Source organism: Salvelinus fontinalis, chromosome 4 (genome assembly GCF_029448725.1).
Source record: "Salvelinus fontinalis isolate EN_2023a chromosome 4, ASM2944872v1, whole genome shotgun sequence".
In the NCBI taxonomy this organism is placed as follows: Eukaryota; Metazoa; Chordata; class Actinopteri; order Salmoniformes; family Salmonidae; genus Salvelinus; species Salvelinus fontinalis.
In genome coordinates, this window is record NC_074668.1 from 85,968,276 (window position 1) to 85,982,773 (window position 14,498).

Genomic DNA, 14,498 nt, shown 5'->3' on the forward strand with positions numbered 1-14,498 from the left:
GAGAATCTGTTCTGGAGTCAGTATAAGCTAGGGAGAATGTGTTCTGGAGTCAGTATAAGTTAGGGAGAATGTGTTCTAGAGTCAGTATAAACTAGGGAGAATCTGTTCTGGAGTCAGTATAAGTTAGGGAGAATGTGAGCCGCTCTAGTTCTTCAGTGGAGCAAAGACCAGCTGGAGTCTATTAGCTAGTCAGTGGCATCCTCCCATTGTTTTATGCATTACAATACACACATGCTCACACACACACCTGAGATCACTCACAGAAAGGAGCCAAAACGGTTTAGCTCCTCTCACTGTCACCCACGGCAACAGACCGCTCCGTTCAGCCCCGCCACGGCAACAGACCGCTCCGTTCAGCCCCGCCACGGCAACAGACCGCTCCGTTCATCTCCGCCACGGCAACAGACCGCTCCGTTCAGCTCCGCCACGGCAACAGACCGCTCCGTTCAGCTCCGCCACGGCAACAGACCGCTCCGTTCAGCTCCGCCACGGCAACAGACCGCTCCGTTCAGCTCCGCCACGGCAACAGACCGCTCCGTTCAGCTCCGCCACGGCAACAGACCGCTCCGTTCAGCTCCGCCACGGCAACAGACCGCTCCGTTCAGCTCCGCCACGGCAACAGACCGCTCCGTTCAGCTCCGCCACGGCAACAGACCGCTCCGTTCAGCTCCGCCACGGCAACAGACCGCTCCGTTCAGCTCCGCCACGGCAACAGACCGCTCCGTTCAGCTCCGCCACGGCAACAGACCGCTCCGTTCAGCTCCGCCACGGCAACAGACCGCTCCGTTCAGCTCCGCCACGGCAACAGACCGCTCCGTTCAGCTCCGCCACGGCAACAGACCGCTCCGTTCAGCTCCGCCACGGCAACAGACCGCTCCGTTCAGCTCCGCCACGGCAACAGACCGCTCCGTTCAGCTCCGCCACGGTAACAGACCGCTCCGTTCAGCTCCGCCACGGTAACAGACCGCTCCGTTCAGCTCCGCCACGGCAACAGACCGCTCCGTTCAGCTCCGCCACGGTAACAGACCGCTCCGTTCAGCTCCGCCACGGTAACAGACCGCTCCGTTCAACACAATACACCCCGCCAACTGAACCTTCCAGACTAATTGTCTTCTCTTTCCCCAACAGCCATAACTAACCTTTATTGTCCCTATACTGAGAGACCTGTGCAGCCATCCTCTCTACTCTACATAGCAGACACATTCCAGAGCTCTTGCTGCAGCGACACACACTCCTGCTGCATGCTGCCTGGTAGTAGCTCAGAGTGGTGGCTGTTCCCAGCCTGGCAGCCATCACTGCTATGTGAGGGGATGTATGGAGAACACATTGAAGAGGAGTGGGCTTGGGGGGGGGGGGGGGGGTCGGGTTGTGTGTAGTGAGGGGGGGTTGTGTGTAGTGAGGGGGGTTGTGTGTAGTGAGGGGGGGTTGTGTGTAGTGAGGGGGTCAGGGATTGGGTGTGTATTGACTGGTGAGAAGATTGTGATGGGTCAATTTGTATATTTGTGTGTGTGTGTGTGTGTGTGTGTGTGTTTGTGTGGTCACAGCCTTCTGGGGTCAGCTTCTTGTTCTGTATGGTGTGTCATGAAAATATCCATGTTAATGAAAACAAAACACAGGAAGTTGTGTAAAGCCAACGTTGTGCATTCCAATATAAATTCCTCCTTGGCCCTTAAAGAGCTGAGTTAAGGTGCTTTTAGAAGCCTCTTAAACCTGTTCACACATCTGCCACATTCTCAGGGCTCTGTTGTGGCAGATGTGGTGGGGGGCAGCCATCTTGTTTGACCAGAGAGTTTAGAGACCTGCCATTTCAGGAATCGTACTCAATGTACTTTCAACAATCCGCACTGAGGAAGGCTATATGGGTCTACAAGGCCCCGAATCCACAAAAACAAAATGACACCTCCGTATTTTCAATCAAAAATATCTCCCTCTCCCCTCCCAACTCATGACTTTCAAAGAAACATTCAAAGGAGAAAGTCTCAGAAAGGAATCTTTACTATTTATGGGATGCTCATCAAATTTGAAATAGTCCTACATTATTTCCCAAGAATATGGTGATTAAAATCATGTATAATGTATGCGTGCCACATTGATATCCATAATGAACACAGAGGCATGGCTCCCTGGCAGAGGATGATGGTGGTGGTGATGAAGAGTTTAGAGTTCGACAAACATGAATGTGGCCTAGTTAATGAGCAGAGCCGCTCGGGTCCTCAGTTGCTACATTAACCAGTCTTTACAGAGGGGAGCTGGAGTAACTGGAGGCCAACAACATGTACTGATAAGAGTTAGGACATTACAAGCCTTCAACAGGAGAACAGGCTGCTGCACAGACTGGAGAGGGGAGGTAGAGGAGCGAGAGGGGGAGGGAGAGAGGGAGGAAGGGAGGGCATGGGTAGAGTGAGGGAAAGGACAGAGGGAGGGAGGGAAAAAAGAGTGAATTGAATTGAGTGAGGGAGAGAGGGTGGGAGTGGGTAGAGTGAGAGAGGGAGGTAGTGGGTAGAGTGAGGGAGAGAAGATAGAGATTGAATTGAGTGAGAGAGAGGAGAGCAGGAGGGAGTGGGTAGAGTGAGGGAGAGAAGAGAGAGATTGAATTGAGTGAGGGAGGTGTGTGTAGAGTGAGGGAGAGAAGAGAAAGGGAGGGAGAGGGAGCTGGGATAGGGTAGAGAGAGGCAGGGCGAAGATAAAGAGTGGGGGATGGGAGAGAGAGAGGCACAGCCAGAGAGAGGGGAGGGAGAGAGAGAGAGAGGCATAGCCAGAGAGGGGGGAGGGGTGGGAGAGTGAGAGAGGCACAGCCAAGGCAGCTAGAGATAAACAGAGGGAGAGAGATGGAGGGAAACAGAGCCAGCGATAATCAGGGAATGCAAGAGTGAGACAGAGAGAGAGAGTGAGACAGAGACAGAGAGAACACTAATGAAAGAGGGAGAGAGAGAGAGCGAGAGAGAGAACACTAATGATAGAGGGAGAGAGAGAGAACACTAATGATAGAGGGAGAGAGAGAGAGCGAGAGAGAGAACACTAATGATAGACAGAGAGAGAGAGCGAGAGAGCGGGGGAGGGGTGGGCAAGATAACTAGCAATAAACAGAGAGGGGTGGGGTTAAGGGAGAGAGCTAATGATAGACAGAGAGAGGGGGAGGAGAGATGAATAGAACTATAGATGAACAGAGAGAGGAGGAAGAGAGAGGCATAGAGCTAGAGATGAACAGAGAGAGGAGGAAGAGAGAGGCATAGATCTAGAGATGAACAGAGAGAGAGGGGGAAGAGAGAGGGGGAAGAGGGGCATAGAGCTAGAGATGAAAGGAGAGAGGGGGAAGAGAGGCAGAGCTAGAGATGAACAGAGAGAGAGAGAAGAGAGAGAGAGGGGGAAGAGAGGCATAGAGATAGAGATTAACAGAGAGAGAGAAGAGAGAGGGGGAAGAGAGAGGAATAGAGCTATAGATAAACAGAGAGAGGGGGAAGAGAGAGAGAGGAGAGAGAGAGAGAAGAGAGAAAGGGGGAAGAGATGAATATAACTATAGATGAACAGAGAGAGAGTAGAGATGAATATAACTATAGATGAACAGAGAGGGGTAGAGAGGAATAGAGCTATAAATAAACAGAGAGAGGGGGAAGAGAGGGGGATGAGAGAGGGGGATGAGAGAGGGGGAAGAGAGAGAGGAATAGAGCTATAGATAAACAGAGAGAGGGGGAACAGAGAGAGGTGGAAGAGAGAGAGAGAGGCTCCCCTCGGTCCATCTGGGAAGGCAAATGAATGAATCAAGCTGCTTCATTACTGTCCTGACATTATTATTAGGATAAAGAGGGTCATCTCCTCAAAACTACGGCTGTGGATAATTCATTACCACACCGTGCAGGGGAAGGAATCAGGTCTTCAATGACTGAGAGGAGCTACATTCTCTACCTCAGGCTGTTCTCTCTGCCTGGGGGACACGTGTGATTGAAATGCATTATTTATTTGGATGGGTCACTGTTTTTTTATGAGGTTTGGTAAGAGTTTGTGTGGAGGGAGTGTGTGTGTTTGTGTGTGTGCCTAACAGTCACATGATGGGGGATATGTTTTGCAGACACAGGTGTATGGCTGTAGGATTTCACAGCACGTCAATACGAGAGAGATGGAGAGAGGAGAGAAGAGCGAGATGGCGAGATGGACAGTGTTGTGGGCAGTGTGTTTGTACATGCAACCAGAGGCAAATTAATCACAATCCAGTATCCTACTCCATCAAAATGCTAATGTAGGAAAATGTAGACATTTCCATATATTTGCAGGGAAGTTGGTGCAGGTTGAAAGGGGAGGTGTTTTATCATACAAGGTGCAGTGGGGTGTGATGCATCATTTGCATATCTAATAGAACTGGACATCATATCAAAATTAAGAGCCGTGTTGAGATGCAACTGTACAAGTTGTGAATTATAAATAGGTTACTTAGAAAGACAGAGGATGTATAGCCTATTAGGCCTAAAAGTATGTCTGTATGGCCCCGTATGGTCCCGTATGGCTCCGTATGGCTCCGTATGGCTCCGTATGGCTCCGTATGGTCCCGTATGGCCCCGTATGGCCCCGTATGGCCCCGTATGGCTCCGTATGGCCCCGTATGGCTCCGTATGGCTCCGTATGGTCCCTTATGGCTCCGTATGGCTCCGTATGGCCCCGTATGGCCCCGTATGGTCCCGTTTGGCTCCGTATGGCTCCGTATGGCTCCGTATGGTCCCGTATGGTCCCGTATGGCTCCGTATGGCCCCGTATGGTCCCGTATGGTCCCGTATGGCTCCGTATGGCTCCGTATGGCTCCGTATGGCTCCGTATGGCCCCGTATGGCTCCGTATGGCTCCGTATGGTCCCGTATGGCCCCGTATGGCCCCGTATGGTCCCGTATGGCTCCGTATGGCCCCGTATGGTCCCGTATGGCCCCGTATGGCCCCGTATGGTCCCGTATGGCCCCGTATGGCCACGTATGGCCCCGTATGGCTCCGTATGGCCCCGTATGGCTCCGTATGGCCCCGTATGGCTCCGTATGGCTCCGTATGGCCCCGTATGGTCCCGTATGGCTCCGTATGGTCCCGTATGGCTCCGTATGGCTCCGTATGGCAGAGCATGATGCATTATTATCTTAAAGTGGAACTGACAGCGTTTTAGCAACAATGAATTCTTATTAAAATATGTTCATATACGACCCCAGTAAGAACATGACGCCTGCTTCTAAATTGACTGATAAACACATAGATATGATCACTTTCAGATGTTCCCACTTTATTACAATGTTTGGGAATGACGTAGAGGAAGGCATGTGAAAATTCTATAGAAATATATAGTTGGAAAGCAGCTGTGCATTTGAACAATTAATAGACACTGCAGTAAATAAAACCTATTGTCCAGACGACACAGACCGGAGTGCCATAGCCAATCAGTGATACAGTAGGCCTATATGCAAATAAGCCATTTGCCACACAGGCCTGCTGCCATCATTCACTTTGAACTGGACTGTGTGTTTACAGGCAGTATGACCTGCCATCATTCACTTTGAACTGGACTGTGTGTTTACAGGCAGTAGGACCTGCCATCATTCACTCTGAACTGGACTGTGTTTACAGGCAGTAGGACCTGCCATCATTCACTTTGAACTGGACTGTGTGTTTACAGGCAGTAGGACCTGCCATCATTCACTCTGAACTGGACTGTGTTTACAGGCAGTAGGACCTGCCATCATTCACTTTGAACTGGACTGTGTGTTTACAGGCAGTAGGACCTGCCATCATTCACTCTGAACTGGACTGTGTTTACAGGCAGTAGGACCTGCCATCATTCACTCTGAACTGGACTGTGTTTACATGCAGTAGGACCTGCCATCATTCACGTTGAACTGGACTGTGTGTTTACAGGCAGTATGACCTGCCATCATTCACACTGAACTGGACTGTGTTTACAGGCAGTAGAACCTGCCATCATTCACACTGAACTGGACTGTGTTTACAGGCAGTATGACCTGCCATCATTCACTTTGAACTGGACTGTGTTTACAGGCAGTAGCAACAGCGTGACTTTGGATCATTAGAAAGCATCTTCTTACATTTGCGAACTTCACAGTCCAACTGATCAAACAACCATGAAGTTGTGAAAAAGGTCAATAGTCGGAAGAGTTGCAGAGTTGATCAAAAGAATGCCATTATTGATTAGATGCTTTTTCCATTAATTAGTCTATTTTCTCTGTAACCATATGGTCTATCTACTACAAACTCATGGACACAGATATAAACAAATAAATACTATATATGAATAAAAACATTTTAAAGTTCAAGTATTCATTACCAAAGTTACCATAGATTATCTGTTAATTACCAAAATTACTGAAGATTCCGGTAACTTTGGTAAATTACTGGTAGTTTGCAAAACTACACATACCAACCCACAGACACCAGCCACCCACAGACACCAGCACCCTTACCTAGACTGGTGGGCTTGATGAGCTCGTCCAGCATATCGTAGAAGGGCAGCCTCTGCAGCTTGACGTCTGGGTGCACCGGATGCAGGGTGGCCGAGGTGGGCAGGTGGTGCGCCAGCCCGCTGAGCTCGTGCTTGCCAGGCCCCAGCAGCGAGATGGGCAGCAGGGCGGCCGGCGAGGGTACTCCCCCGTGCCCGTGGCCCTCATACGCCAGCTGGCTGAGGCCGGCAGGCAGGGCGGCAGTGCCCCCTCCTCCGGCCCCTCCTCCCGAGGCAGGGTAGTGTGGTCCGGGCAGGACCAGCTCTGAGGGAGAGCCCATCTTGGTGGGGAAGCGTCTGCAGTACAGTTCCTTGATCTTCATCTGCACGGCGGGGCTGCAGCCGGCTTTCAGGAGATGCAGGGCCATGGTTAAGAGCTCATGTTTTCGCCCGTGTTTGTTGCGGCCCGCGTAGCCTAGCAGAACCTGCAGCTCTGACACGCGCAGGCTCATCACCATTTGCTGTGGAGGAGAGACAGAGACCGAGAGAGAGACAGAGACAGAAAGAGAGAGAGTTGAGTTAGGCTAAATGAAATGAGTCTACAAAACTCCTGAAGTACTCCTTGCTTAAACCAACAAAAGTGCGAGGAGACTTACCTGGTTGGCGTGAAACATGGACGACAGCGTAGGAGTAGTCTAATGATCAGTTGCCTCACACAGAAAAGCTTTAACTAACATTGGCAGTTTGTGAAGTTATACCCACAAGAAGAATCCACGAAGGGAAAGCAATGCGCCATTATTCCATCACGCAAGAGGATTTACATTACGCCTAAAAACCAGTGAAGTTTAATATACTGTAGAAGCATACACAACATCAATTGAACTAATTTTTGATTCATGATTTGAATTTTCATGGCACAGATTAGGCTAAATCCATCAAAGGAACGTGTAAACTATGTGATATAGGCTAATACACATCACCAGCTCTCTCATAAGGGTTGACGCAGGCCCAGTTTCCACTACAGGTAATTACATGTGCCGAGGGTGTGTTATGAATTTCAATGAAGTGTTATCAGACCAGGTTCCTACCAGTACGACCTGTGGACTGGAACCAGTCATGAGTGAGCTGATACTAATTCCATGCTAATTAGATGCAAATTGTTCATTATCTATAATAATGAAATGCCCATGCATATTAATAGGGTATGTTCTCCATGCTATAGGTGGACATTCGAGCAACTAACATCTCATTTGCTCTAGAGCTGGGAATTGCCAGGGACCTCACGATACTTAGGTGCCGATACTACAGCGTTAATTTCATCAACAAAAATATTGACTACAATATAAACAGACCCAGAAAAAAACTATAAAATGAGAGGAGAAAATGATCTCGGTGACAAACATCAGACTCCTAAGTGGACTGGACAAGAGTTTCTGGAACGACTGAGCGCTGTTCAGTGATGAGCACAATTAATATGAGCAGCACAGATGTGCAGCGCATTTCTGTTCAGCAAGTGGGAAGGACACGTCACACCCAGCACACACAGCCTACATCAGCTGGTGAGCTGCAGGGGAGCAAGCGATGAGTGTGGGCAGACAGGCAGACAGGCTCCACTTATAGTGTACACATCACACAGGCGACTCTCTTGCTTTACCGCCAGCCTTCTAGTTAGCTACCCTTTGGCTGGTTAAGAAACACAAGCTGCTTTACAAAATGTAAAAACAATAGCAGCATTAAGCTCACAGATCACTGCACCTGTGCATAGCACATCTGTAAATAGCCCATCCAACTACCTCATCCCCATTCTGTTATCTACTTTGCTCCTTTGCACCCCAGTATCTCTACTTGCACACTCATATTCTGCACATCTACCATTCCAGTGTTTAATTGCTAAATTGTAATTATTTCGCCACTATGGCCTATTTATTGCCTTACCTCCCTAATCTTATCTCATTTGCACACATTTTATATAGACTTTTTCTATTGTATTATTGACTGTATGTTTGTTTATTCCATGTGTAACTGTGTTGTTTGTGTCGCACTGCTTTGCTTTATCTTGGCCAGGTCACAGTTGTAAATGAGAACTTGTTCTCAACTGGCCTACCTGGTTAAATAAAGGGTAAATAAAACAATAACAAGACTAAATTCTTCAAATGACAAAAATGTGACTGTCATTTTGACAAATTTCACCAACACTAAATCTAAAAAAATTAACACTGCAATTTTCATGACTGTATGTATTGCGATTCGATGTTCCAAACATATTTCTCACCAAATGTCTGCTTCCATGACCAGTCATGGAAATAAATGTGCTGAAAAACAAATTGGCTTCCATTAAAAAAAGTATATGGACAACAAGTTATAAAGTAAAAGTTGTGGAGTTTTGATGCAGGTACAGTGATTTTCACCCCCATCACTAATTCTCTCTCCTTCAAGGCTTCGTCTCGATGACCATAGACATGGCCTCGATTCTAAATCTTTATCTAGACTATAGATTACTGATGTAGACTGATGTAGCCCAGATCAGTCCAATGATGATCTCCCTATAATGCGACCACACTATAATGTGACTAGGCTTGGGCGGTATAACGTATATACTGTATACCGGGGTATTTGGAAAAAGCCACGGGATGGTTATTCACTACCGTTGAAACTATACATTTGAATATTTGTAGCTACTTTAAGTAAATACCTGCAGTCAACTCGTGCAATACATTAGGAGATAAAGAACATTGTGTTCTCCATTTCATCGGTCACATAATTATGAAGCTTACGATAGTTCCCTGTCACGTGGTGTTTGTTTATAAGCACACAACAACGAGACCGGAGGCTTGTGAGTCACTGTCGTGCAGCACGCGCCAGGTGATCTAATTACAGATTGGAATTCACAACTAAATGTTTGCCAGCTAGATATCTTATAACTATTAAGTTAACTGTCAAAAAATTTGCTAAATGCTCTGCAATTGTGCATTTGGTTTGCTAATTTAGTAGCTAGTGAGATATCTGGCGAAGTGGTAGCTTCTTCCAAAAATCAAGTATTCGCTTGATAATAGCAGAGTATCCCCTCGTGGATCACGAGCCTTGCTAATCTTCCTTTTGCGCAGCAAACTGAGTAGCATTTGGGAGTTACTTGTATAGTTTAGGTCAGAAGCTGTACAAAATGTTTGCAATGCGCTCGTTAGCATCCTCTATGAGGATTCCTTAGTAGTTGTTAGCATTTAGTTAGCATCCTATGAGGATACCTTAGTAGTTGTTAGCATTTTGGTAAATTACACTTTTTGGACTTTGAATATTAGCACTTTTTAAATAAATACCCACAGTCAACTTGTGCACAAGGTCAGTGTTTCCCAAACTCGGTCCGGCCCCCCAGGACTAGGTCAGCTCTGTAGTGCTAGGGCAAAAACCAAAACGTGCACGCAAGTGGTCCCTAGGACTAGGTAATATATAAGCAGATTGTTTTCATCATTTCGACATAAAAAAAAAATCATTATGAAGATTACCGGTACTGGGTTTCCCAAAACAGCAGTTTGAGACAGTCACATGTGTTTGTTTACAAAGAACAACAACAAGCAAAGTGTGAGTTTATGAGGTGAGTCACTCCTGCAGCACAACTTAAGTGAGGTGATAATGTGTGGTTTTGAAAGAGTAAGGTAGCAGGATAACGCTGGGTGTATCAGGGCTGTTTCAGACCACACCGGGTGTGTGTGTGTGTGAGAGCGAGGTGACAGGTCCACTGAGCAGCAGCTGTGTGCTTTCTTATGGAAACCAGCCCTCAGAAGCTCTAATGTAATAGGATACATAATAATCAAATATATGGGTAAACTAGCAGAAACGATGGAGCACATAAGTCAATGTGACACGCACACGCAGCACACACCCCTTGTATAACGAACGCCCTGGGCGTGGAATATTGGAGACTTGGATAGCCACCTTCATATCATTTATCTTAATGACAGGGGAGAGATAAAACCAGTGATTAAAACACAGAGCACTAAAACCTCCCCTGAGCTGCTACCCCCCCCCACACACACTCCCAGTAGTCAACCACATACACTAGGCTGAAGAGTGTGTGTGAGAGAGAGGGGGAAAGAGAGTGTGAGAGAGACATTGCTATGTTTCTCATGCTAATAAAGCCCATTGAATTGAGAGCAAGAGAGAGAGTGAATGTGTGTATCTGTCTTTCTGAAATCTCTCATAACCCAGCTACCACTGACACTAGCCCTAGAAACCCTAACTGTAGCTTAGCATAGCCCAGCTACCACTGACACTAGCCCTAGAAACCCTAACTGTAGCTTAGCATAGCCCAGCTACCACTAACACTAGCCCTAGAAACCCTAACTGTAGCTTAGCACAACCCAGCTACCACTGTGACACTAGCCATAGAAAACCTATCCAACTGTAGCTTAGCATAGCCCAGCTACCACTGACACTAGCCCTAGAAACCCTAACTGTAGCATAGCCCAGCTACCACAAACACTAGCCCTAGAAACGCTATCCAACTGTAGCATAGCCCCGCTACCACCAGCCCTAGAAACCCTAACTGTAGCATAGTATAGCCCAGCTACCACTAACCCTAGCCCTAGAAACCCTAACTGTAGCATAGCCCAGCTACCACTAACACTAGCCCTAGAAACCCTAACTGTAGATTAGCCCAGCTACCACTAACACTAGCCCTAGAAACCCTAACTGTAGCATAGCCCAGCTACCACTAACACTAGCCCTAGAAACCCTAACTGTAGCATAGTATAGCCCAGCTACCACTAACACTAGCCCTAGAAACCCTAACTGTAGCTTAGCATAGCCCAGCTTCCACTAACACTAGCCCTAGAAACCCTAACTGTAGCATAGCCCAGCTACCACTAACACTAGCCCTAGAAACCCTAACTGTAGCTTAGCATAGCCCAGCTACCACTAACACTAGCCCTAGAAACCCTAACTGTAGCATAGCCCAGCTACCACTAACACTAGCCCTAGAAACCCTAACTGTAGCTTAGCATAGCCCAGCTACCACTAACACTAGCCCTATAAACCCTAACTGTAGCTTAGCAAAGCCCAGCTACCACTAACACTAGCCCTAGAAACCCTAACTGTAGCTTAGCATAGCCCAGCTACCACTAACACTAGCCCTAGAAACCCTATCCAACTGTAGCTTCGCATAGCACACACACAACTGTACACATATTTCTCCCCTTAACCACACTGCGGATGTGTAACATAGCTCCACTGGCCTGAAGAAAAGTGAGGGAAAACAAATAGAAGAGACAAAAACACTGGAGCCAGAGGAGGAGGAGAGACAGACAGATGGACAGAGCACTCTCTCTCTTTTCCTTCCATCACATTTTATTGGAGGCCTGGCCTGACTCATCATACAAGGCCCAATCAGCATATTTACAATTACAGTAATTATCAGGACGTCTGGCGTGGTTTTAGCCAACAGGCCAAAACATCTGATGTCACACAGTCCTTTAGCCCATGCTGTGAGAGAGGAGTGATGGGTCCAGACTCCAGGTATGTATCATCAACCCTAGCATCACGAGGATTTAGGCTATACAGCTATTAGCAAGGCCTATAGCAGTGTTCCCAAAGCTCGATCCTCAGGTACTCAAGGAGTGCACATTTTGGTTTGTGCCCTAACACTACACAGCTGATTCAAATGATTAAAGCTTGATGATTAGCTAATTATATGAATCAGCTGTGTAGCGCTGGGGGCAAAAAACAAAAAGGGCCCCCCTTGGGGTCCCCAGGACCGAGTTTGGGAAACACTGGCCTTATTAAGTTACAGTTCACTCTGTCCTCTATTTTTACTGCAGCACATAGGCTACACTTCTTGTGCTTCCCTTATAAAATAAATGTTTATGATAAGCCAGTCAGCACACAGAAGATTCAGACGCATCATTTAATCCAGGATAACATACTGATATCATATCTGACAGCAAAGTAATGCCCTCTGGGCTCCAGCATTTCAACTTTGATTTCTGGTCAAACAGATGGGTCTCTGAAAACATCTTTAATAATACATAAAAACACAAAAGTTGAAGACGTCTGCTAACTAATGTTAACATCTACATTGTACATGAAAGAAAGTAAAGTATAGGTATAACATATTTTACTATATACTATATTTACCTATAACTATAATGTACAGACCGGTTTGAGTTTTTACTTTACCTTCTATAAAAGGTATTTAAATGATTGGTTTGTTAAATGATACTCCGCTACTTGAGTCATCTCTCTCTCAATTCAATTTAAGGGCTTTATTGGTATGGGAAACACATGTTAACATCGTCAAAGCAAGTGAAATACATAAAACAAAAGTGAAATAAACAATAAAAAATTAACAGTAAACATTACTCACAAAAGTTCCAAAAGAATAAAGACATTTCAAATGTCATATTTATGCAATAAGGCACAATGCGTCGTGCCTAAGAACAGCCCTTAGCCGTGGTATATTGGCCATATACCAAACCCCCAAGGTGCCTTATTGCTATTGTAAACTGGTTACCAACGTAATTAGAGCAGTACAAATAAATGCTTTGTCATACCCGTGGTATACGGTCTGATATACCACGGCTGTCAGCCAATCAGCATTCAGAGCTCTAACCATCCAGTTTATAATATAAACTGCTCAAAAAAATAAAGGGAACACTTAAACAACACAATGTAACTCCAAGTCAATCACACTTCTGTGAAATCAAACTGTCCACTTAGGAAGCAACACTGATGTAATGATGTTCAAATAGTTAAAAGTTAAAAAGGGAGAATAAATATGGGTTGTATTTACAATGGTGTTTGTTCTTCAATGTTTGACCTTTTCTTGTAGCACAAGGTCATACATCTGTCTGCTGTGATGGCACACTGTGGTATTTCACCCAGTAGATATGGGAGTTTATCAGTATTGGGTTTGTTTTTTGAATTCTTTGTGGGTCTGTGTAATCTGAGAGAAATATGAGTCTGTAATATGGTCATACATTTGGAAGGAAGATAGGAATTGCAGCTCAGTTTCCACCTCATTTTGTGGGCAGTGAGCACATAGCCTGTCTTCTCTTGAGAGCCATGTCTGCCTACGCCGGCCTTTCTCAATAGCAAGGCTATGCTCACTGAGTCTGTACATAGTCAAAGCTTTCCTTAAGTTTGGGTCAGTTACAGTGGTCAGGTATTCTGCCGCTGTGTACTCTCTGTTTAGGGCCAAATAGCGTTCTAGTTTGCTCTGGTTTTTTGTTACTGCTTTCCAATGTGTCAAGTAATTAGCTTTTTTGTTTTCTCAAGATCTGGTTGGGTCTAATTGTGTTGTTGTCCTGGGGCTCTGTGGGGTCTGTTTGTGTTTATGAACAGAGCCCCAGGACCAGCTTGCTTAGCGGACTCTTCTCCAGGTTCATCTCTCTGTAGGTGATGGCTTTGTTATGTAAGGTTTGGGAATCGCTTCATTTTAGGTGGTTGTAGAATTTAACAACCCTTTATTGATTTTGATAATTACTGGGTATCGGCCTAATTCCTAATTCTATAACTGATTCAAGTATTTTTTTGCCAGATCCTAATTGGCATGTAGAATTGTATGTTCCTTTTGATGGCATAGAAGGCCTATTCCTCTCTCTCTCACCAAGCCCCAACCTCTGTCATTCAAGGAGCGTAGCTGTTGTTGCTCGACCACAAGATCATTTGCCGACCATTCACTCTCCAGTCTGCATGGTCAATGCAGCATGTTAAAACCCTCTCTCAAGCCTTCTCTCTGGCCCTGGGACACAGAGACACAAACTTTAGAAACTCTCCAGCCCAGCAGAGTCTACCATCCCCCGGTTTCACACCTCTGTCCATGGCTACTCAGTTGCCAAGGGCCCTTCCAGAACATTCTCCCCCTGGTCAGCCAATCACAGACTGTACCTGGGGGGAGGGATCTCAAACACAGCTTCAGTTGGACAGGTTTACAGAGAGACAACAGGTCAGAAGAACTCTGCACCACCTCAACACAACTCACCATTGGGCCCTTCATACAAGGACAAGCCTCCATCCTGAACTTCCCAACCGTGTGTGTTAGCGGGTCACTGACCACAAACCACTTTCACCAATTCTATTCCTCTTCCCGT

General features: G+C 46.4%; 1 protein-coding gene across 2 annotated transcripts in view; it reads right to left on the bottom strand.

Annotated features, from left to right (window-relative positions):
• The window catches only part of LOC129854560 (E3 SUMO-protein ligase PIAS1-like), a 37,251-nt gene extending 27,369 nt beyond the window's left edge, over window positions 1-9,882 (bottom strand). Inside the window, exon 1 of one of the 2 annotated variants that reach the window (XM_055921772.1) lies at window positions 6,443-9,882. In XM_055921772.1, the coding sequence (XP_055777747.1) occupies window positions 6,443-6,935 (493 nt within the window). In that variant the 5' untranslated portion in view covers window positions 6,936-9,882. The remainder of the gene's footprint in view (window positions 1-6,442) is intronic. The other variant, XM_055921770.1, reaches the window with a different exon arrangement.
• Between the last annotated feature and the right edge of the window lie 4,616 nt (window positions 9,883-14,498).